At 42.4% G+C, this 25,645-nt stretch overlaps 1 protein-coding gene across 1 annotated transcript in view; it reads left to right on the top strand.

Moving 5' to 3' along the window:
• Positions 1 to 11,116: 11,116 nt before the first annotated feature.
• The window catches only part of CCDC80 (coiled-coil domain containing 80), a 33,991-nt gene continuing 19,462 nt past the window's right edge, over positions 11,117 to 25,645 (top strand). The window contains exons 1-3 of the mRNA XM_059164124.1: positions 11,117 to 11,824; positions 12,272 to 14,175; positions 22,131 to 22,287. Of these exons, the coding sequence (XP_059020107.1) occupies positions 12,283 to 14,175; positions 22,131 to 22,287 (2,050 nt within the window). The 5' untranslated portion in view covers positions 11,117 to 11,824; positions 12,272 to 12,282. The remainder of the gene's footprint in view (positions 11,825 to 12,271; positions 14,176 to 22,130; positions 22,288 to 25,645) is intronic.

A 25,645-nucleotide genomic window follows, 5' to 3' on the forward strand; every position in this document is an offset into this window, starting at 1 on the left:
TCTTGTGTTAGTTGTTTTGGGTATAATTGATTAGTGGAATTATCTCAGATTCCTAAAGAAGCTTCTGACACAACAGGCATGGAATTTTTCCTTTCAAATTGACATAACATCTGCTATTTCTACTGTGGACTTGTGTAGGGTGGGAAAGTTTAAATAACTTCTTAAAAATTATTAATACAGTGCCTCTCATGGTATATGTTTGTTTTCAGGTTGCTTTAAGGACCTCCCTTGGAAAATACACGAAGTCCTTACTTCTCAACAAAAATGTCATTCTGAGAGAAGACCACCAAAATTAATCCATCTCAACAAGTACTAAATGCCATAGCAAATAGTTCAAAATTTCTTTGCAACCTTATCTTGAAATCTGAGAGAAAAATATAAAGTTTATTTTAGGTGTAACATATTGAGTTGCAATTGCAAATGTGGGCTACATTCTTAGGATGATGAAAAAATGACTCAGCCCTTGCTTTGGGATAGAGCACAATTTTCCCAACCAAATCTATAATGTGACCCAGCATCCATCACTTCACAGTGGACTAATATAGCACAGTCCCAATGAGGATCACATTTTTAAGCTTATTCAATGGCTTTTCAATGGCTTAACTGATTTTCTGAAAGATATATTTCCAAATAATTTTCATGCCCGGTACCAATCATTCTTTTTGCCCTTGTTGATTTTGTCTCCTGCCAGATCCATTGCATGTAACTTTAGCAGTTCTTCACTATTTCTTGTTAGATAAAGATGCTAATTGATGGGCACAGTTGTCACATGGAGAAGAACTTTCAGGAACTAACTTTGTAAGTAGACAGTCCACTATTTTTGTGTTTTTATGACACTTGCTTCTTTTCTACCTTTTTTCCTTAGATAACAATTCTGATGACAGGTATTTCATTCAAATATTTTTTTTTTTCCTCAAAAGTGAGCCAGGGGGTCGCCTGGGTGGCTCAGTGGGTTAAAGCCTCTGCCTTCGGCTCAGGTCATGATCTCAGGGTCCTGGGATCCAGCCCCTCATGGGGCTCTCTGCTCAGCAGGGAGCCTGCTTCCTCCTCTCTCTCTGCCTGCCTCTCTGCCTACTTGTGATCTCTGTCTGTCAAATAAATAAATAAAATCTTTAAAAAAAAATAAAAGTGAGCCAAGGAAATTACTTCAAGTCATACACAGTAATTATAGTAACCATAGACTCCAGACTCAAGGCAAACTATTTACCTGGGGTAGCCACTCTCCAAATGTTTGAATTTTCTGTGAGGGAACCTCTATTTTAACACTTTCTCCAACAGGATGCTTGCTGTCTCCCCAGGCATTTTGCTTCGCATTTGAACAGCTCTGGTGTTACAACATTTTCCTTATAGTAAGCTGAAATCTTATCTAATATTTGGGCATATGAGAGTACAGCTGTCAGGATGCTGGAAAAAACACAGTGGGGAAAAGGGAGGAAAAAGATCAATAGGGTTATTTTTGCCATGGAGGCAAATTGAGTTTGAATAGTTGGGTGAACATTTAACTGGCTTACTGCATTTGAAAACACAGAAAAGAAATTGTTCTTTTAAGTATCTGTCAGATTTTCATGCTCTGAATATCTATAGAAAAAATAGTTTGAAATCTGTCTAAGTACTTGTGTATTTTCAATAAACTTCATAAATATTAAACATTTAAACATAATGAAGTATTTGTTTTTCAAAAGAAAAAACTCTAAGAAATAACCTGTCGATTTAAAATCCTTTTTTTTTTTTCCTCTATGTCCATCTATATTACTTACCGAGTGAGAAATGCTGATAATTTAGACATACTAGCTCACCACGAACAGGTGAACGTGTGTCATGTTTTATTGCCTATTTTGAGACAACACTTAAATTAAAATAATTAAAAACTACCATATTTTAAAAATCAAAGGCATTATTTTATTTCTTCTTTTAAACTTTATTCTATTTTTGTTGTTGTTGTTAAGGAAATGTTGAAAAAGAAAAACAAGACTGGGGGTATCATATTGCCTGATTTCAAGCTTTACTACAAAGTTATGATCACCAAGATGCATGGTACTGGCACAAAAACAGACACATAGACCAGTGGAACAGAGTAGAGAGCCCAGATATGGACCCTCAGCTCTATGGTCAAATCATCTTCAACAAAGCAGGAAAAAATATACAGTGGAAAAAATTCTCTTCAATAAATGGTGCTGGGAAAATTGAAAAGCTATGTACAGAAGAATGAAACTCGACTATTCTCTTACACAATACACAAAGATAAACTCAAATTGGATAAAAGACCTCAACATGAGGCAGGAATCTAACAAAATCCTAGAGGAGAACATAGGCAGTAACCTCTTCGACACTGGCCACAGCAAATTCTTTTAAGACATGTCTCCAAATGCAAAGGAAATAAAAGCGAAAATGAACTTTTGGGACTTTATCAAGATCAAAAGCTTCTGCACAGCAAAGGAAACAGTCAACAAAACAAAGAGGCAACCACACAATGGGAGAAGATATTTGCAAATGACACTACAGAAATTATTTTATTTCTAAAAATAAAGTTAAAGGCATAATTTTCTTTCCTGCTTTTTTTCTTTTCTTAAGTTTTAAGTTATAGCCAGGTTAATTTAGGTGCAACATGGCAAAAAGAAATGATTTCCATCTTAATCCAAGTTTACACTCAGGAAAACTTTTATAATTACGTTGTTAAAACCCTTAATTAATGGAATCACTGCTCAATTTCCAATGCAACTGCACTGCTCTTTAATTGAATACAGAAGCTCTGGGGCTCTGCTTTCTCTTCCTACATGGGGATGTTCACCATTCAGTGGACCCCATAAGATGTGTCTGGGGAGTTTCATAGTTCCCTGCATTTTGTGCAGCTCACATTCAAACCATCTTCTTCTAAAGACTGTGGACCTGAAGGTCATGCATTTCTCTTGCTTCTCTAGGGTACCTTCACACACATCTGTTGGTTAAAGTTCAAAACCTTCTTTGCAGGAGGAAATCCCAGGGTCCCAAGCTCCACTCAGGTATTATACTGAGGGCCTACCATCTCATGACCGCTTGCAGCTTGATCCAACTTCACAACATCAGCAGGGTTCCACAATTACTACTAAAATCAGTGCCCATCAGCAGGTTTCCAAGGTTACTGCTAGAATCAGTACCTATTTTTCAGCCCACTTCTAGACCAAGGGAGCCTTGAGTTTTCTCTCTAAAGTTCTTTGCTCACAGTTGAGGAATTTGCAGCAGGAATAAAACATTGATGTTTGAGGAAAATTATAGTGACAACCCTTTAGGGGATAGATTAGAAGGATGGGTCTGGTGGCCAGAAGACCAATTGGAAGACATTTGCTGCTGTAAAGGTAAAAGCCAACAGAAGATACAACGTGTAAACACTACTCTGGCTTCTGATTTCACGGCAGATTGGCCCAAAATAGTTAATAGGTGACTCCTCCTCAGTTTTTAACCATTTCTCTTTGTGTTTGGAGCTTAGCACTTCTGTCTGATCTTTTAGTTCCTTCCCACATCATTCCAGTAAGCTGTTGCCTTAGGCTGGATGTTCTTGTGCAGTCACTGTTCCCCTCTGTCCTGATTATCTGAGAGTTAGCACTGTGGTAGGCACATCGCATACATAAAAAATAGCCATTTACAGTCCAATCCATAGAGACGGGTCAAATAGTGGTTTCCAGGGACTGAGGAAAGGAAGGCAACAGAGGGAAATCATTTAATAGGTAGAGTTGCAGTTCGGGAAGATGAAAAAGTTCTGGACATGGATGCGTGGTGATGGCTGCAATGGGCATGCACTCGTATTGCTCAACTGGACGCTTACATATCATTAAAATGAAAAAAATCATTAAAATGTAAATGTTATGCTGTCTATATTTTACCACAATGAACAAAGAAATAAAAGAATGAGAACTTCTGGGGCAAATCAATCCAGAATCTTGCTCTACTTCAAGATACTTTATTTGTGTGAGCTAACAAATTCCCTATTGTTTTCAGCAGTTAGCTCTGGATTTCCTGTAAGTTGAACCATGAAGCACTCTAATAAAACCATTGTTAGAGAAAAGTTGAGCCTTTTATGTAAAAAATAACCATTCTCATTTTTGGAGATGAAGAAACTGAGAGGTTCAGGGAGGTTGACAGCTTGCCCAACCTTGCCCAGCTTCTCACACCATTAGTGAGCATGAACCTCGGATTCTAATCTAAGGCTTGTCCAGCTGAAAATTTTGTGCTGATGAATATATGGAACCTCCAAATATGGGAGCTGGGAACTGCTCCCCAACCAGAAACAGGAATTTTTTTTTTTTTTTTTAATCTAAGCCCTTTCTCTTGTTTTCAAAGCAGTTACTTACCAACATTTATTTGTACTGACTGAATTTCCTGGTAGTTAACGCCAAGACTCCTGCCAAAATCCATCATCTCAAATTATCTATAAAGGGGACCACATGCTTTTATTTTCCATGCGTAACTTTTAAATAAAAATAATATTTAAAGCTTTGGAATGTTACCTGTTAGCATATTCAGAATGAATTTTGAATTTTTAAACTCTCTTTGAAGACCACATTGTATTTGATCTTTATTCTGGAATTCTTGCAACAGATTTTGGTTAAGAATATTTAAGTTATAACAATATAGTTTTTAAACAGAGATTTCTGGGGTGTGATTACAAACTAATGTGACTTTTTAGAAAATAGTAGAATCCAAATTCATATCATTGACATCAAAGCAAACATCTTGGGAAAATGTATATAGCGATATTTCAATTATCCATTCACTGAAACATAAGAAGTACTTATTCTATGTCAGGTGCTCAAGAATTTTTGAAATTCTTTTTTTATATTTCTTCCAAAGCCAGTTAATGAACGATACAGAAAGCTTATTTATGTTTTTACTTGATAGAGAACAAGAAGGAGAACACAGAGGCAGTGGGAGAAGCAGACTCTCTACTGAGCAGGGAGCCTGCTGTGAGACTCAGTCTGAGGACCTAGAGATCATGACTTGAGCTGAAAGCACATGCTTATCCGACTGAGCCACCCAGGTCCCTAGAAAACTTATGTCATTATAGTCATCTATTATTTTGACCACAGCCAGAAATATACAATTTTGTCATCTACTTTATTCAGTTGGCTTGTCTTCTAGAGACTTCAGGCTATGACTAAAACCCAACTCCAACTTCAGAGGTTGAAGAAGTGACAAAGTGGAGGGTATGCTAAGATTCCTTTACACGTAGTGTACAGCTACTCTGGTAAGGTTGGCACTTCGTAATAGCTGATCACCCCATCTTAAATAGTACCTTTCTTCCTTCATTTGCTATTACTTTTCCCCACGTTGCTTTTCTCTATAGTGCTTATCTCTCACTGAGAGAATGTGAGTCTCATGAGGGCAGAGACTTTTGTCTGTTGCCATATTTCTGACACCGGAATAAGGTTCAACACACAAAATGTGCTCCATCTACCGTGGGATTGAAGGAACGAATAAAACGAGGATTTACATTACTTGACACAAATGTTTGGCTTCAATTTCACAATTCCATGACTCAATGCAAGCATAAGGTTCCATTTTGATGACTTACAGTGCCATGTGCTCTGTTACTATTATTATTATTCAATAAATGGAGATAAAGTGATTGGTCCATTAGCAGTGTAGATTCTTTTCTTCTGTTCTTTCCTACTTTAAGGTGATAAGTCATAGTTGGGTTGTTTTCTGAAACTTTGCTGTCTCTCCTTTTAACTATATTAGATCAGTACAAATGTCCCATTTTTGTACCGTAACTGCATGCAGGGTGCTAAGAATGCAAAATAAGTGTAGGGTTACTGCATGTTTTCAGAAGCTTAAAGATGTGCTTGGAAGGACAAGAGCCAGTATTTGAAGTACAAAACAATTAGAAGAGTGATGTTCTGCAGAATACCTTCACAGAGAAAGGAGAACGGTTTGTGCGGGGACTTCTCAGAAAACACTGTGAAAGAGATGGTACAGAGCGTGGACATTGAGAAATGAGCTGAATGTGGGCACATGTGGTTAGGACCTGCAGAGAGAGGGTCAGAGGCAATATGTGATTCAAGCTGTGGAGCAGTGGAAAACAGCACGTCCTCTTGCCTTCCTCCTACCACATCAGCTTCTCCTCCTCCACAATCTGGATTCCTCTTCTCATCTTTTAAATATTGTGTTTTAGGCCACAGGACTCTTCCTCTCCATGTGTACTCCTTAAGTGATTTCTTCCAGCCTCATGCATGAAACAGCCTCCCAGATTTATAATCCTGGCCTCAGTCCTCCCTGACACCCAGACTCATGTACCAACTGCCAGCTTGACCTCTGTACCAGAGTGTCTAACACAATTTTCAAGCAAGACATTTGTCTGTTTCCCAAGCTACTAGTATCATCTCTGTCTTTAAAGTGTATACCAAAGAGGATGGCATTTCCGCACCCATACTCCTGCTAGCAGCCTAATGTAAGCTCCCACACAGTTCACTTGATCTAGTGCAATGTCTTCCTAACTGGTCTTCCTGCTGCCATTGTCCATTCACCATGTAGTATCCATAGTGATTGCTTCAAATTATGTATCAGTTCTGGCCACCTCCTTGTTTACGATCCTTCAAACGTCACTCGTCCATGACACGCTTGTATAACAGAGTCTTCTTCAGTGCCTTGTACCAGCTATTCCCTCCACGTAGAATGTTCTTCCCCTTCCCCAGTACTTGGGTGTATAGCTCTTCCAGCTTCACTTAAGGCCATTATCCTTGACATCTGTCTAAGATGGCCATCCTCCCTCCATCGCGTTTTATACCCTTCTCTTTAAAAACAATCGCTTCCAAGCACTTATTTAGGTACAGGTGTATTTTTTTTTTAATATTCTTATCTGTTTCCTACTATTGGAGTATAGTTTTCATGAGGTCAGGGAGTGTTTGTTCATTGCTATATCCCTTGTGACTAGAGCGATGTCTGGCACTGAATAAATATCTGTTGAGTGAATGAATTGCCATCTTGTTGGTTAATCCCTGTCTATGTAAGGTAGTATTCTAGCAATGTGATCAAAACCCAGAGGGCAGGCTCAATACAGAGAAATGACAAGTGAAAGATGGGGTGATTCCAGCAGAGAAAGCGCACCAGACAGAACCAAGATGGGGACTGAGACAGCAAGGATGAAGGACTGTCAGGTAATCACACACCTCCTGCCGCTCAGATTATCTTGGACTCATGTAGACTTTAGTGGATTCTAGGGCCAATGAAACATACCAAACAGGATTTTCCAGTGCCATGCAGTAGCTGCCATGGGAAGCCTCTTTCTGGGGAAAAGCCTGCTCCAGGGATAAAAGGAGCAGTCTCCAACAGGAGTGGACTCCATGCATATTGGCTGCAGCCATTGTCAGCACTGAATTTTTTCATGAGAAAGTTGGCTGTAGAAATATAATTGACAATTGTTTGGCTTCTCCAGTGGGAACTTCTAAGGGGGAAGAGACTTCCTGGTTCTGTATCATTCCTGATACAAAGTCTGCATTCTTGGCAAAATTTGAGAGAATGGCTGAAAGAAGGGAGAAAAAAATGGACCATTGGTCTCTTTTTGGCTATACCCACAGGTGTGCAGAGCAGCATAATTAAAATTTGCCTCTTTAAACCTGATTGACAAGAATCTTTTGCATGCATTCAATGGCCAATGGCTAAGACTTTGAACACAGTACTGTCTATCCCTTGCCAACCTGGAACTAACCCCCACGCAGCAAACTGATAAGCCCACAAATTTAACCTCTTGCATCGGTATTGATGGAATGGCAATCAATACTGATCTAAATTTCAAATCTTAACATTAAAGATTTAAAATGAGCCATTAAGTTATTTACATAGTTCCTTAATTTCTGCTAGGACAACATCTTTCAATTTGTTCTAATTAGGAGTTCAACATTCTCTTAACTAAGTAACCTTCCACTTGGGGGGAAAAAGTGCCTTTATGCCCTCCTCCCCCAGCAAATTCTAAAGTAATTAAAAATAAACAAATAGAAAAAGAATATTTATAACTGCTCCCCAAGAGTTTGGGCCATTAATATTTCTTATTTTTATTTATCTTTTTAAATACACACATTTATCAATTTTGGATTAAACATGTGACCCTGTTAACATTCCAGAAACAATTTCAGAGTTTCTTTTTGGGGATTACTCTTTCTCAGAGCCTCTCTGGGCTGGCAGCCTCCTGAATTTGCACACCGCTGGCTTTCCCCTGGTCCCTGTTGTTTATTTCTGTCATTGTTCTGCCCTGTGAATAGTGAGAAAGAATAGAATTCTTTTTCATGCTGAAGGACGTAATGTGGTCTTCATCCTTAAGACTGAATCTTTGATTAAGGTCTGCAAATGAAAAGGAAAAGCACATAGCAATCTTCAGTATATAATTCCGCATCTCTGCCACAAAAGTGTGATAAAATGGCTCTGCTATTTCCCAGAGGTTTAGTCCTAGGTTGCTGAAGCCTTGGGTTATGTGAGTCTGACCAGTTAGCACACCTCCTTTTGGATGCCTCCTTCCATTTACTCCAACTTCCATCAAATGGCTACTCCCATCCCTGTGTCTCTAATGCCTGTGTCATTGTTTTGTGCATTCATTTCCTTTCCTTCCTCCAAATCACTATGCAGCCAGTGTCAGGCAGTTTCAACACAGTGAATTCCCAAGGTAGTATTTCTAAATTCTACTTTCAAATGTTATTCCTTTTACCTTTCTCTGACTCGACATCCATCTCTTCCAAATCTCTCTTCTCCGCTAATGGGTTAATGTCTCTTTTTTAAGTTACAAGGGAAGAAATGGAAAGATCTAAGGGAGAGATTTTTTTAATACAGAACTCTTAAATCTTGGACTAGAAATTGAGAATCTTTACAAACCATGATAATGATTTATAGGATTTTCTAACAAACCCATGCTTCTTAATTGCTCTTATTAAGTAAGTGCTTTATGGACTTCTGAGGTTTCAGGGAAGGCTTTAGGCATTGAGGTTGGAAAAATTCTGAACAGGCAGAGAGAAACCCCACTTTGCTAGTCTGTCTGAGCAGAGAATGGGGAATGCTGAGAAGACCTGGAGGTGGTGCAGTCGGCTCTATCCCGCCTATGTGTTTAGCGCGCCATCTAGTGAGGCTCACGGAAGGGAAGAAAGTCTGAGGGCTCCAGGAAGACACAAACAGCTCAAGGTTGGGCTGGCTTCCCCTCTGGGTCAAATTGCCATGGCAAAACTGACTGTTTTCAACTCTACCAGTGCACAGCTGACAAATGTTGTGCACATGGTCAGCAAGTTGGTGGAAGCCGTGGGATATTTAAGGAAAAGGATAAAAGACTTTAAGGACCTCTTAAGAAAGGAAAAAAGTACTGTTATACAATTATTCCAGAAAGTGGGTCTCTAAAATTATAAGTGCTCCTGTTGAACAAACCATTACTACTTCTCTATGAATACTAGAAACACAAAAAAGGAGTTGAAAGAAGAGAAAAAAAGAGAAAGCATGGGAAGAAAATGAAAGAAGGAGACCGGATAGCATAGTACTTTCTAGGTAGTTTTAAACCTGGGCTCAAATTTCAGAGCTTATGATTTGTGTGAGGGTAGGCAATTTATTTAAACTTACTAAGCTTCAATATGTCCATCTATAAAATGGGTATCATCCCACCTATCTCATACAGATGATGTGAAGGATAGAGAAAGATATATATATGAAAGCACCAAGCCCAGAGATGCATCGGAAAATGCTCAACCAATGGTAGTGTTATTGGTGGGGAAAAGACAAAAGGAAAAGGGGAGGAAAGAAGTAGGCTCAGTAAAGGATAGCACGGAACACACTATGATGTGAGAAGGGAAATAACATCTACGACTGTCCAACATAGCCAAAGGCATAATTTATTTGATCAACTGAGCAGATGAATCCCATGAGAAAGGATGTCTTCTACAACTCTAGTGGACAGAAGTTCTCTGTCTGAAGTCCACCTTTGTTACTATACTTACAAGTGTCAGAAAGAGCTCCTCCATAGGAGTGCCCTTCCTCTTGGCACCCCTTGGTCTCCAAGCTGTGGGTTGAAAAGCCTACACTCAACCCCTAAAGGTCTTTAATTCCGTGCTGGGGTCTTATATGAAGCAAAGGTAAATGTGACCAATCAGAGATGGGGCTGGTCAATGGGTAGCAATTAGGAACCAGGTGAGGGTAGCCACTGTCATGGCCTAGCTCAAAGGAGTCTTCTGAAAATCCTGGTTCACCACTGGCTGTAACAATTAATACTGACTGAAAGATGCTCTTCAGACACTGGAAGAAATATCTATATATCCTGAGTCACCTACTGTCACCACCAAAAGCTGATGCCAGTGGCAGATCCAGGAGGTGGATCCACAGAGTTGCCTCAATCTCTTCTTCAGAACCTGATCTGGTGACTTCTAAGGATTGCCTAAAACACTCCAGACTCCTGACATCTCTGGAAAGCACAATCCTGCACTGTTTCCCCATACTCCCTCACACATCCATGGCCTCTGAGGAAACTTCTAGCTTACCATCTCTAGCCAGAGCCCAGGGCTGGAGATCGTAATTCTCTTCCCCAGATGTAATGACCAACTACAGTCTCAGGGGAACAGCAGCCATCGCCTGCCATCTCTGACCTTTTCCCAGCTTCCTTCTATGCTAAGGAGAAAACTACGAACAAGAACTCAGTAATATGATCCCCAATTAGCATAAAATAAAAACAACCCAGTCATGTTTTCCATAGGCTTTTCCAACCTCAAACTAAACACATAAAACAGGGAGAAAGAGATAAAAATATACGCACTGAACTATTAATATATACACCATCCATGGACGTACAGCCAAGCACTCTGACCCAAATGAGTATCTGTCTCTAGGAAAACCAAGCAGCCAGATACAGAAATCTGAGAATTTTCCCTTCTCGGTGTGCAATGTGAGTCCAGACAGGAAGGGAAAGTATCCTGGTTCCTTGGTATGGAAGGGGTTAAGTCCTCAGCCATCCTATTCTAAAGAGATTTATGATGATGTGTAGTGTTTCAAAACTTTCCCCCACCCCAAAGAACAGCCCTCCCCTTCCCCACCGAGGCCACTCTCAATGTGCCGAAGTGGGAAGGAGGTGGTGTTTTGCTGATCTGTTAAATTCTTAGTGAAGTTCCCTTGATTTCCAGCGGCTGCTGTTGTTTGAGTTTGGTTTGGATCAAAACTGAAGTTGTCCTGGCATTTCTGGGACTGGGTCCAGGAAAGAGGAAGAAGAAAAAGAAGGAGAAGGAAAAGAGGAGGAAAAAAAAAAAGTGGGGAGAAATAAAGGAGGGGAGAAGCGCAGGAAAAGAAGAAAGTCCTTTTTCAACATCACATTCCTGTGTTTTGCCTCAGCCTGGAAAACATATTAATCCCAGGGCTTTCACGCTCGGAAACAAAGGGACTCAGCCAGACTGTGGGGGAAAGGGTGATAAGAAGGATTCTGGAACTCTAAAGAGAGAAAGAGCAAGATTCAAGAATAGCTGGGACTTCACTTTCAGGGGCGCCCTGTGTTGTCGGCACAGGGGACTGCTACACACAGACACACGCACGCGAGCAGAAACTACAGCCAAATGGAGAGGCAAAGACTCACAAGGACAGCTCCTTTCCCCTCATCCTACTTGTCAAGAAGGTGAAAAGACAGCCAGAGGAAAGAAGAAAGCAGTTCGGCCCTCAGGTCAGGACAGGCTGTGGGTCCGTGGCGCCTTTGGGAGCTGGAGCTGCAGCACACCCCCCTTTGTACTGCTCAGCCGGGCGAAGGAGAAAGAGGCTTGGGAGGAAAAGTATTTCATCTAGGAAACTGTCCTGGGACCACACTTCAGATTGCCTTTTAAACCCTCTGCATTCCATCTCCATGAGCCACAATGTAAGTGTGTAATCCTTTCTGTCTTTGGTGCGTTTGTTTCTTTGTTGCTCCTTTGAAGAAATGAAATAGGAATGTTGTCACAATTAATATGCTCAGTGTGCCTTTTCTCTGGAGCATCAGAGAGCCGGGTGGAAACAGGGCAAGCATGCTGAATGGGGAGCGGAGCTGGGTTTCCTACTTAATGTAACTGTCTCTGTTAAGCACTAACAAATTACAGGGGTTTAAAAGCAACAGGATCTCATCCTTTTTTCCATTCCCTGACCTCCTTGCTGCTTCTCTCACCACCCCTTCCCCCACCCTTTGGCCAAGATAGAGAAAAAGAAAATGCCCAGTTCTGTTTGCAATTAAATGATTTTCTTTTTCTTCTTCTTCTTCTTCTTCTTCTTCTTTTTTTTCCTCCCACTCCCCCTGTCCCTTTCTGTCTTTTGACCCTGCTGCCTTTCAAAGTGGACTGCACAATGACATGGAGAATGGGACTCAGTTTTACCATGCTGTTGGCAATGTGGCTGGTGTGTGGATCAGAACCCCACCTCCATGCCATGAATAGAGGGAGCCCTGGAGGGCGGAAAGCACCTCTGGTTTCCCCAGCCAACAGAAGGCCAGCTCGGCTTCTGAGGCACACAGGGAGGTCTCAGGGAATTGAGAGGACCACTCTGGAAGAACCAAACCTTCCGCCTCTCCAAAGAAGGAGGAGTGTGCCGGTGTTGAGAGTAGCTCCCGCGACAACTGCGCCGCTGGCCCCCCAACGCATCACTGGGGCCCCGGTGAGACCTAAGCAGAGACCAGTAGCCCCGAGCTCTCCCCGTGACATGATCCGAGATGAGGGGTCCTCCGCTCGCTCAAGAATGTTGCGTTTCCCCTCTGGGTCCAGTTCTCCTAACATCCTCGCCAGCTTTGCGGGGAAGAATAGGGTGTGGGTCATCTCGGCCCCTCACTCCTCCGAGGGCTACTACCGTCTCATGATGAGCCTCCTGAAAGACGACGTGTACTGCGAGCTGGCGGAAAGGCACATCCAGCAGATCGTGCTGTTCCACCAGGCAGGCGAGGAAGGAGGCAAAGTGCGGAGGATCACCAGCGAGGGCCGGGTCCTGGAGCAGCCCCTGGACCCCAGCCTCATCCCGAAACTGATGAGCTTCCTGAAGCTGGAGAAGGGGAAGTTCGGCATGGTGCTATTGAAGAAGACGCTGCAGGTTGAGGAGCGCTACCCTTATCCCGTCAGGCTGGAGGCCCTGTATGAGATCATCGACCAAGGCCCCATCCGCAGGATTGAGAAAATCAGGCAGAAGGGTTTTGTCCAAAAATGCAAGGCCTCTGGGGTCGAGGGTCAGGTGGTGGAGGAGGGGAACAATGGTGGAGGGGCAGGAAAGCCGGTGAGCAGTGAGAAGAGAAAGGAGGACCAGAGGAGAGCCCAAGTCCCACCAACCAGAGACACTCGGGTGAAGATGCAGAGAAAGCCGGCCACTACCACGGCCGCCCCTCCCCCGCCTCCTCCAACCCCAAGGGCCACCACCTTGCTTCCTGCTGCAGTCCCAACAGTGACCCGGGCCACCTCTCGGGTGGTAACTGCAGCTGCAAGATTGACCACCACCACGGCCCTTCCCACCACCCAGAGGCCCTGGACTCCCAGGGTGCACCCCTCCTCAGATGCCCACAGGGCCCCGGTGACGGTGGAGGTGGCCTCTGCCAGGGAGCCGGTGGCCTCAGAGAATCTCTACCCTCAGCCCAGGAAGGATCAGCACAGGGAGAGGCTGCAGGCCACCAGGAGGCCCAGCAAGGCCACCAGCTTCGAGAGCTTCACGGCTGCCCCTCCCACCACCATCTCCGAGCACAGCACAAGGGCAGGCGCCGGACGTTTCCGGGACAACCGCACAGACAGACGGGAGCATGGCCACCAGGACCCAAATGTGGTGCCAGGCCCTCACAAGCCAGCCAAGGGGAAACCTCCCAAAAAGAAAGCCCAGGACAAAATTCTTAGCAATGAGTATGAGAGTAAGTATGACCTCAGCAGGCCTACTGCCTCTCAGCTGGAGGAGGAGTTGCAGGTGGGGAATGTTCCCCCCCAAAAAGCAAAGGAATCGAAAAAGCATGAAAAGCTTGAGAAACCTGAGAAGGAGAAGAAAAAAAAGGTGAAAAATGAGAAAGCAGACAAGTTACTCAAGAGTGAAAAGCAGGTGAAGAAGGAGAAGGCTGAGAAAAAGAGCAGGCAGGAGAAAGAGAAGAGCAAGAAGAAAAAAGCAGGTAAAACAGAGCAGGAGGGCTACCTGAAACCCACCACCAAACACTTCACTCAGAGTCCCAGGAAGTCTGTGACGGATCTGCTGGGGTCCTTTGAGGGCAAACGAAGGCTGCTTGTAAGTAATCTTCTCCCCAGCGTTGTTCTGTGGGCTGAGGCAGGGCATGCTAAAGTTTGCTTTGTTATTTTTCTTAAAATCATGTTGCTGGATGGCAGACTGTGGCTGATTCCGTGCCATGTAAGGGAGATCAGGAGGTTTGTCCAGAAGGGGAGCCAGGCCAGGTGCTTCTTTTGGTTTAGTGCTCTATGAACCTCAGTCCACACAGGTTTGTGACCCTAAGGTCCAGACTTAATGGCCGGGAGCTCTTAGACATAAACCCAGGGAAGCACATATGCTCAGCTTCTTCCAAACCTGTCAGTATCCATCCCCTGTCCTTAGCTCTCTTCCAACAGATAGTTCTGGGTAGAGCTCTCTTTTACCAAGTTCAAAGAATAAAAGAAGATCAAAGGAGTTCCTAAAATGGCATGCATTGACTCTTGTCATGACTTAGGAAAAGGACATATCACTTCATGAGCTTAGGAACTAGAACTATGTGTATGGGGAAATGGTAAAATTTCTCCTTTTTCTCCTAATTAGGTCTCTATCAGAGTGGAAGCCTGAATGGGGAAAAAAAGACAGCCGGGGTGGGGAGTGGGTATGACTGGGCATGGGGAAGTATCCTTGTTGGCCTGACCCTCACCAATGCTTTAAAACCAGGTAGTTGAAATCTTCTTTCCTTAAAGACTGCCTCCTGCATCACTGCCCAACTTCCAGTGAGAGGCCAAAAAGACAGCATGGGGAATTGGGTTAATTGCTCCAATTTCCAATGTGCTAGGGAACAGATGTCAATTTCTCCTGAGCCTCTGTCAAAAGTGTCCCTCCGTGAGTGTGTGTGTGCGTGCGTGTATGTGTATGTGTGAAAGGAGACAGACAAACCTTGCTCCCACTTTGCCTGTGTTTCTGAAGCCACTGATACAGAGCAAGTCATAGATCCATCTCAGGAGCTCTCTCTTTTGGCCATTACTAGCCTCCATCCAAAGCATAACTGAAGAATCTAGTCAAGCCAAAGGAAGCCTTTGGACAAAAATAAATTTATCCTAAATGTAAGGGCAGTTCTCATCAGCCATGTAAGAATGGCTTCTTTCTGGGACGCCTGGGTGGCTCAGTTCATTAAGCGGCTGCCTTCGGCTCGGGTCATGATCCCAGCGTCCTGGGACTCCACATCGGGCTCCTTGTTCTGTAGGGAGCCTGTTTCTCCCTCTACCACTCTGCCTGTGCTCTCTCTCTCTCTCTCTCTCTCTCTCTCTCTCTGACAAATAAATAAATAGAATCTTAAAAAAAAAAAGAATGGCTTCTTTCCCTCCCATGTCTCCTTGTGCCCTCTTTTAGGGCCCTTCCAAGATTTCTACCCCTTCTTAATGTTGTTATTTTACTCTAGGCTATCAAGGAGGAGAAGGTACAGCACGATCACTTCAGAGAAAAATATCAGTAAATTAATGTCGGGCAGTGTGGGTCAAGAAGGATTTTTTTTCCAATACATGGGTGAGAAGGAGACACTTCATGCCACTGAGGACAGCATTTGTCCTACTAAAGGCACAGGGTGACTGCACCCCGCATCATTACCACCACCACCACCCCCCACCCCACCACCCCCACCCCCCCACCCCACCCCCACCAAGAGATAGGCACTTTTCTCTCAAGGCATCTTGGGGCTTTTAATTTTTCCAATCTGGTCTAAATTTGGATTAATAATCTGAGCAGAGAGGCCCTGGTGTCCATTTATCTTTAGTGGTTTCAAAAAGTTTAAATACGCACGGTTTGAAATGTTGCTCAGAGCAGAGTTCCTAGTGGTGTTTATCGTGGGTAGGGCATATCCCAAAATTCTCTCAGCTGTTTCACAATGGTGCATCTATGCATTAGAACAAAATGTAAGTTTTCATTGATTCTACAGGTTTGTGTGTGTGTATGTGTGTGTGCTGTTACGCATTTTTGTATATTTCACTCATTTTTAACCAGAGCTTTAAAATATATAAATTAGCAGAGGAGAGGCTGTCTGCTAGAGTAGTTTACTTGGTTACTAACCAGCTACTTGGTTATTTTCAGAGTACATAAATCTAAAGGAGAATATTTTAGTCAGAGCCAAAAAAGTCATTCATTTCAGAGGAGAATTCTACCTGGGACTTAAATGTCTGTTATAGACATTAAGGGAGCCAACTGCCCTCTTTGAGGTGTGGGCAAGTCTGCACAGTGTGCTCCTCCCGAGGACCGAGGACTTTGTCCAGCGTGCTAAAGCTCATCACCCAACCCTGGTTGTTTAGCCAACAGGGCAGGCAAAGTTCTCTTCATGGGCAGGTTTTTTGCAGGGGGAAAATAATCATGGGTAAAATGTCGGGATTGTAATTGTGCACCCGTCTGGCAAATACTTGCATTGCCCCTGGTTTGTGAGTCCAAAGAAAGAGGTTTTCATACTCTAGCCCTGATATTAGTCATGCCTTTCATTTCTCCCCTTTCGTTCTACTCGCTTAGTCAGGGATTTGAAAGCCCAGCTGGGTATTTTCTGCTTTAAACCGTGTCCCTGATCATAAATTTCTAGCAAATGAAAATTCAAACGACAGCCTCTGCTGATGTCATGTGAGGCAAACCAGAAACCAACTGGGGTGGCTCATAGCAGCGTTGCTCTTTGGGGCTGGTGAGAGAACCAGGTTTGTTATTAGGAAGAAAGTACCAACAGGAGGCGGTTCCATCTCACCATCCCACGTGTGCCCAGCTGATGATCATACCAGAAATTTGTTGTTAGAAGAGCTAATATCTAAAATAGGCACTGATTAGAAAAGACAAGATGAAATAAACATGATATAATATCAAAAGATGGAGAGAAAAGGAATCTGTTTCACCAGGCAGAGGGGAGACTTGGGTTTCTGGGTAAAAGAGCTGGTTGGTGCCATTTATCTTTTTTCCACTTATTTTTCCTATTACACATGCTGATGTTATTCAGGAAGTGCAGGGATTCAATTAATATTCATTAAGACTTCTCAGTCTCCGGGCTATAAAAGGAGGTCTGACGAGATACACCTCCAACTGGCCTCAACCGAACCCAGTGTGAGCAAACTGATGTGAGGTTACATTCTAAGAAGTCACACTGGACTTTTAGCTCCTCTTTCCATTTCTCAGTAATCAGCTACAATGTATCATAAACCCCTAGGGCTTTACATGTATTTATATCATTCTTTGGATGAGAAAACATCATGTAGCTCCTCCTTAACCCATTTTTTTAGAGAAACAATGGTCACCATGGTGAACAGCATCTGAGGGACCTTCCAAGGAGCTGCAGGTAAAACCAGGTGTCCTATTCTGAGACCAGAGGTCAGTCCTTCAAGAGCACATCTTGCAAGGTGCTTTGCCAAAGCTGTGTGGTTTAACTCTCATAACAATCCCATGAGGAAGGACTCACTAACTCCACAGTATAGTCAAGGAAAGAAGCTTAGAGAGTTTGAGAAATTTCCTAAGGTGCGTAGCTAATACATGGCCAAGTCAGAATTAGAACTCAGGTCCCTTTGATTTTAAAATTCATACTCCAGCCACTCCCGCCATTCTGCATCCTCTGAGTGTAAGCCTTCAGTGGACATATGACATAAAGTGAAGGAGAAACTGAGAAATCATCCTGTTAGTTCATCAATTCATATGTTTTAAAATTCACTTTTAACCTAAATTACTCAGGTAAATGGTAAGGTCTAACAATTGTCAATATTTTGTGCCAAGCAACAGTGTAGAGTTTCCGACCTTATTGCCCAGCTGGTTCTCTGCACCTGAGCCCTCTGGCTTGCCTGGGGGTCAGTCGAGAATAATAGATTGAATCCCAGTTAACTTAACCCCTCAGACTGGTTGGTGTCAGTTTAGAGTTGACAACAGTAAGAATATAGAAACACTGTTTATTATTAAAACGTTGGACTATGTGGTGTAGAGCTGAAAAGCCATCATTTTGTGCCCTGAGATGTACCTACTTGTCACCTAGCAAGAGGCCTTACACTGTGGAATTACATAGACTCAAGATCAAGTTAAACGCTCTGGAGACAATCTCCTGTAATTCAAGTAGCTTCTTATTTTTAACACCACCTCAGAAATTTGGATATTGAAACAACAATCTATTTATTTGGTTTAATTTTAGAAAAGTATATAAAGCTCTGCTTTACTAAGGCATACTCCTAGCTTGAAAGTTATTTTTCAGAAATCTGTAAAAATCTAGTGTTTTGAGCCTAACACAGTGCTTAAAATAAGCTGAGACTTACTATATCTTCCCTTTAGCATCTTCTAATTCTTGTTTTTTCCCTTCACTTATGCAAACTGGCTCCATTATATTCTGAGGCTCCTTGTGCCAACATGCCAGTTGGAACAGAAACATAAAATAGAACCACAACACAATTCTGAACCCATGATACATGTCCTGATTTATACCACCAAACTGGAAAGAGGCCAAGTGTCAGACAATAATGCTTATTGAGAATTTCTAGGATGCTCTTTTTAGGAAGAGAGAATTGGACATGGTTACATTTTTTTTTAAAGATTTTATTTATTTATTTGACAGAGATAGAGATCACAAGTAGGCAGAGAGGCAGGCAGAAAGAAAGAGGAGGAAGCAGGCTCCCTCCTGAGCGGAGAGCCCGATGCAGGGCTCAATCCCAGGACCCTGGAACCACAACCTGAGCTTTAACCCACTGAGCCACCCAGGCGCCCCAGACATGGTTACCATTTTAAACACCGTTTGAAACACTGTCAAACTTAACAGCAAAGGGGAAGGAGATGTCAGCACACAGGGAAAGAGTGGCTGAAATATGTTCATGTGATCAGCCTCTACTACTGTCCCTGATGCTAGCTTGAGCAGCAGATTAAATGCAAGGGGAAAGGGGTCTTTAGCAACTGGTTCTCAGGGGTCATCTAGACATTCTTAAGCAGGGGACACTACACCTCACCTCTGGCTGACGTGATCTATGGAAACTAAGGAACATGGGCCAACATTTGAACAACAATTGAAAGGAGAATGTGACCATTGAGGGCTAGGAAAGATGTTAAGGAAGATGCTGCATTTGAAGACTTCTTACCTGTAGTTAAGGTGGAGGGGAGGGGAGAGCTTTTTGTGTGGAAAGGGTACTAGGGGCCAAGGCAGAGGAAGGAATGAGAGTCAACTCTTCAGAGGCAACATACCTATATGTGCTTATGTGCACACAGCCTACAACACACACACACACACACACACACACACACACACACATAAAATTTTTTCCCCTTGATTCTCACTCCTATTTTCAGGGAAGTTGTTGCATTATAAAGATGCAAAAGCCAAGGTTCAGAAAGTTAAGTGGCCTTGTTGAGATGGCCAGTGTTGAACTAAGAACAAATGCAGTCCCTCCCACTTTAACTACACTCATCCTTTCTCTGCCACTCTGCCCAGATTCCTTTCATTTCATAACAGAGACCAATCTGGCTGCAGGGTGAAGAGGTCATATAAGGGAGGAATAGGAGGAAAGGTTAGCAAGAGAGAGTCTGGGGCCAGGTTGCAGGAGGGAGGAAGTGAGTCATGCAAAATAAATGTCACCTCAGGGGTAGGTTAAGGCATCCCTGGGCACAGGTCCTGAGGTGAAAATAAACATCGGGGTTCTTTATTTATTTATGTTGATTCCTGCTGGGTATCCAATGCCCTAGGGCTACTGTGTTCAGAGGTACTGAGAGAAGCTGCCAGGCCGGGAAGGATGGGCTTCTGAATGATTCTATGTTGTCTGAAGTCCCAGTTATTCACAGGAGGGAGAAACAGACCAGAGGGAGCTGTGAGGACTCTTGAAATCCTGTCCTATCATCTTGTCCATGGGCTGTAAAGGTCCATGGCCAAGTATGATAAGAATAAAATGCAATCTATGTATGGATTTGAAGTTACAAAAGCAAGTAATTATCAGTCATCTAGCATGTGGACAGCTGTGCCCTAGAGACTCCTCTAAGTACATTCTAAATATGGGCACATCCTTCATTTAGAGAAGGGAATCCAAAGTCATTACCAGTAAAGCTTATCTTTGTTCCTGGCTATTTTGTATTTTCATTTGAACATTCATTTATTTCAAAGTTGGGTGTTTGTGAGCAAAGAATGGCCTGGAAAAAAAACCTTAAATATACCAACTGAAAATAAAGCTCCAAGGTATGAGCCACTATTAAAACCTGAAGAAATATGTTCAAATGTCATAAAACCAATTGAAAACTAACAAACAAAGCAAAAATACCATCACCGTATCCTTTTATAGCCACCCTAAATCTTTTTTAAGGCTAAGTATGAATCAATGAATAAATTTGGGAAAATATTATTTTTCCTCTTCGGGAATTACATTTCTAAAATAAGCATGGTCTACCCACCCTGTCCACCTGAACAGGCATATAAACACAAAATCAAAAATACACAAAATCATGACCACTTAACTAAATATAAATAACAACCTGAGGGGGGAAAAAAGCTACATCCCAGAAAAATCTTTGTTAATGTCCCACTCAAAAGTTATCGAACACATTTTGATTTCCATGAGGGATAGTATTTTGTCTGGCGCAGGGAATTTATAAAAGAGAAAGCCTGCAGGCACCAATAAACACATCTCTGACAGAGCAGTATAAATAGCAGTTTCAAGTCGGGAGCAGATTTATTAACCGTTTGGATTAAGTGTTTGGAAGGGATTAACAACATGGCAACTTGCCTTCTGAAAAATGCCATGCTAATAGCCCCAAACTTCAGAAATCTTTTATAAGGTTAGATGAGTAAATAGAAAAGTGGCTGACAAATTTGAATATTGTCAGGTTTGAGAAAGGGTAGAGAGGCTGGGCTCTAAGCCAAATGATGAGTTTGCAAAGGGTCATGCAGACAACAGTCTAGGGAGCTCTTTAGGGTCAGAGAGCTCAACAAAAGACCTGCTCATCATCAGAATGAAATGCCACATCCTTCCACCTCCAGGGTGAACCATGACCGCCCACTCATGGGGTGTGGTACATAGTTCTGGTCTCTGCTCATGAAAAACCTGGTAAAATTGGAGAGGGCTCAGGAAAAGCCTACAAAAAGAATCAAGGAAGTAGAAAAGCTTTTATATCCAGTTAGATGGAAACATTGAGACATTCCTAGAGCATTCAACAAGAGCCCTAAAAATGAAGGGTATTCTCCTTTTATCCAAAATTATAAAATCTGCCTTCCCAGATGTCTCTGGAGACTGTCAAATCTCTTTCTTTTGCTCTGTCTTTTCCTCTTTTTTCCCCAGAAGCCAGGGGTTGGCAGTGAGCTTCAAAGACACACAGGAGCTTGTTGAAAAATGCCAAGCCTGAATTATAGAAAGCTGAACCAAAAGAGCAAAATCCACCCTGTTGGGGGTTCTCCAGTGTCAAAGAGATCTGCCACAAACCCTGTACAGGCCCAGTGTGGCAATGAATATATTCTGTGTAAAAAATCATAGGTCAAAAGGCCATCCTAAAAACTTTCTGCGAGATTGTCTATTAAAGTATGATTAAGAATGAAACAGAATCTATGTATGGATTTGAAGTTACAAAGAGTATGAAGCTCTCTCAACCCTGTGGGACATGAAACAAACGAGTGGAAACCACTGAATTCACGAGAGCAGTCCATTAGGATAATAAAGCTCAAAAGGAAGGAAGGGGGATAGCACTTGCTAACAATGACTGCATGTCCAGTATTCATGTAACAGCCTTGCAAAATAAGTATTCCTGTGAAGAGTTCACAAATGAAAAAGCTAGGACACATGAAGACTAGTACTAAAGATAACTAGTGAGAATAGAAAACCCTAAGGTATCTGGAACCATTTAAAAAGGGGGGGGGAGCTTTCCAAATGGCTTGTTTGGGCCCTAATTACGGTAACTGTCCAATAGAACACTTTAGTTACTTTAGTTGACTCTCGTGTCAGTCACTACCGGCCCTCTATTTCAAATTCTCCCCTTGGACTTTGCCTCTGTGTACGACTATCACTGTGAATTAATATTTGCTTGCCTCCTCCCATCTCTAGCTGATCACGGCTCCAAAGGCTGAGAACAACATGTACGTGCAGCAGCGAGATGAGTATCTGGAAAGTTTCTGTAAGATGGCCACCAGGAAAATCTCCGTGATCACCATCTTTGGCCCTGTCAACAACAGTACCATGAAAATCGACCACTTCCAGCTAGGTTCTCTTCAACATTTTAATTGCATTATTGTTTTTCTCATACCTAAGGTGGGACAAACTTTATGGGAGAGGTCAGTGGGGCATTAAGAGGATCATTCAGTTATTCAGAGGGCCCTTTCCTGTGGTGACAAAGGTCAGTTTAACAGCCTATTTACGTAACTATTCTGGATGGTTCTGGTGTAAGTTTTTGGCACGTTACAATGAAAAAAATATGCAAGCATTCTATGGGTTGAAAGTCAATAAGGCAGAGAAAAATGAGAGAAGAAATACAGTGGTGGGAGAGCCAGAAAGGTATGTAGACAGTTTCCTCTGGCTCCGGAGTCATCTAGCCTGTGAATGATACCATCTGATCTTCCTGCTGCTTTCACACTGCAGGTGACTCACTCACAGATGGGGACCTGCCAGACCTTTGGAAGCCCTTGACTCTAGTCTAGCAAGCCTGGGGAGGGCAGAGAAAGGCTGTTCAGTTAAATAAAAAGTCACTGAAAGTATAGACTGAACTGCACCCAAATCCTTTTGGAGAGCCAAAGAATTTGGCTGACTGTAGAGTTTTCACAATTTTTCATATTAATGGTGCGTGTGAGGCCCATGAGGCATACAGCTCAGCGCTGGGCAGCTACCTAACTCCTTGCAGTTCTCATGGGAATGTTGCAAGACTTACTGTGAGTGGTTTGGTTGCAGAGTCAGAAGCCCCAGATCTGATCCACCCAGTTTCTTCTATAATTATTACATCTCTGGGGCGTTATGTCTTAAAAAAAAAAACAAAAAACCTTTTTCCCTTCATGCATTCTCTACTTTTTAATTTTTTTTATTTTAACTACAACTGAAGTCCTTCATATTTCACATTTGCAGATCCTGCATATTTTTCATAAAATACATTTACTCAGAAATAATATAAAACATATTTTCCCATTAGTTAACATTTAACTTCAATATATATAACACATTATCTCACAGATTTTTCTGTCATGTGATCTTGATGTAATAGAATACATAGCAGTCAAAATTATGTCATATAATGCCAATTTGGTTTGGATATTGTCTAGCTTCTAATTCATATTTTTAAAAAATTGTGGTACAGAGGCACTTGGATGGCTCAGATGAGTAAATGTCTGACACTTGGTCCCAGATCAGGTCTTGTTCTCAGAGTCATGAGTTCAGGCCTCATGCTGGGCTCCACACTGGGTGTGGAGCCTATTAAGAAAAAGAGAGAGAGAGAGAAGAAAAGAAGAGGAAAGAAAAGAAAAGAAAAAAGATAAGTTTGCATTTAAAACATGTGATCCCCAATTTTTTTTTAAAGAGGGAAAGAGACGGAAATGTGGAGAGGCAGAGGGAAAGGGACAGAGAGAACCCTAAGCAGGCTCCTGACACTGAGTTTGATCTCACAACTCTGAAATCATAACCTGAGCTAAAATCAAGAGTAGGATGCCTAACCAACTGAGCCACCCATGTGCTCTGAGCCCTATATTCTTAATTAATTTTTAAGTGTGCAATACAGTATTGGTAACTATAGGCACAATATTGTATAGCAGGTCTCTAGACCTTATTCAAATACGATGTTTCAGTTATCCTTTGTCTATTTTTATTAGCTCACCTTTCCCTGAGTTAGCTCCAAAGGAAAATTAATACCATCCTTTCCAATGTCCCACCATAGAACACTGTGGATAGGTGATTGGTTTTGCGGACATCAATCCCTATGCTGTGTCTGTGTTTGGGAGGGAGTACAACAACAAAGCCCTTAACCACCACAACAATAATCATAAAAACAGAAGACAGAAAAGAAGTTCTAGAGTCAGACCAGTTCAAATCCACAGTCCTAACTTATCTGTTGCGTGACTCTGGGCAAGTTGGTTCCTAAACCTCACCCTAGAAAATAATGAAACCTATTTCACGGGCTATGGTGAGGATTTAGTAAGATAATGCCTATAAATATCTGTCATATAATAAATACTATTATATGATCTGGAGATCAGTGAGCTGTCACAGGGACTAGAGCACCTATGATTAAAAAGAACTTGGAACTGCTTTCTGCTAATGACAGAATGTTGACAGAGAACCCTCACAACTGACCTTCCAGGTCACCAGGTGCATTATGATTCCTGGTAACAAAACCAAAGCCCAGAAGATTAAGACTGCAAAGCCACCTATTTAGTGTTTAACTGAGATTCAGCCATTTACTTCTGGATTTTTCAAATAGTAGCAAGAGCCAGTGAGCTTAATTACAGTCCAGATGTCTAGAGAGGAAATAGGTATTCAGTCCAGTGCAGAAACTGGTGCTGGCTGGTGATGAAAGGCCTCCCCTGCCAGGTGTTCCCAGTGTCAACTGTGTTGCCCACCAACCCTTACACAAAGAATCCTCATTCCTCATTTCAAAGAAGCTTGGAAAAATCATTATATGTTCTACTTCAGCCTCTATGTGGTCCCAACTGTTAAAAGCATCTGGTGCTGCCTTGGCAAATTTTTAGCATTAATCCTGCTGTTTTTTAGACATCTGGATTGAATATAGGCTGTAGAGGCACTGAGGGGTTTTTTCCTGCCCTATTGGAAGTCAGGTGTTGTGCATTGGGTGTTTGCCTCTCACTGAATGTTAGCTTGGATATCATCTGGGGGCAGGGCGCGGCTTCATTTTTGATCCTCATTTAATTCCTGGAAGGCCTTTCTCTCCTTGTGTTATGTCCCAGTTTACCCTCCTTATGGGAAAGGCTGTAGAACTTTCAGCCAAGACTGGGATCCAGCCATGGGAAAACAGGAATTGGCGTCCACCATGGACTCAGTGAACCAAACTCTAGCCTTCGCCAATTTTCAGCTGGAAATCTATCAGATGGCCTTACTTTCTTTAAAAAAAAGAAAGTCTACTCTTCCAGACTTATACTGGGCCCTAAAAAGAGAGCCCCACATCCAACTACACTGTGGGCTGTACTCACCAGCTGGTCTATTTTGCTAAATGTATTTGGACTATAGGTGATGGACCTACAAATACCTAGAAATTTACCTTAAGATTTCAGTCATTAACCTAATGAAAGTCACTCATGCCTGAGCAAATTACAATGCAGACTAAGCCCCTGTGGTTTTGCCATCCAAAATAACATTATACAGGAGAGTTTAGAAAGATACAACACACAAAAGCATTCTCAGTTGTTATTGGTACTTAAAATATCAATTGGACAGAAAAATTGGTGTACATATGAAGAGGATGGATAATTGACAAAGAGGGCCAGAGAGAAAGAAGTAGCTGGCTAAAGGCAATTTGCTGGGGTGCCTGTGTGGTTTAGTCGGTTAAGCATCTGCCTTCCGCTCAGGTCATGATCCCAGGGTCCTGGGATTGAGCCTGGCATCAGTAGGGAGTCTGCTTCTCCTTC

Source organism: Mustela lutreola, chromosome 2, assembly GCF_030435805.1.
Source record: "Mustela lutreola isolate mMusLut2 chromosome 2, mMusLut2.pri, whole genome shotgun sequence".
Taxonomy (NCBI): Eukaryota; Metazoa; Chordata; class Mammalia; order Carnivora; family Mustelidae; genus Mustela; species Mustela lutreola.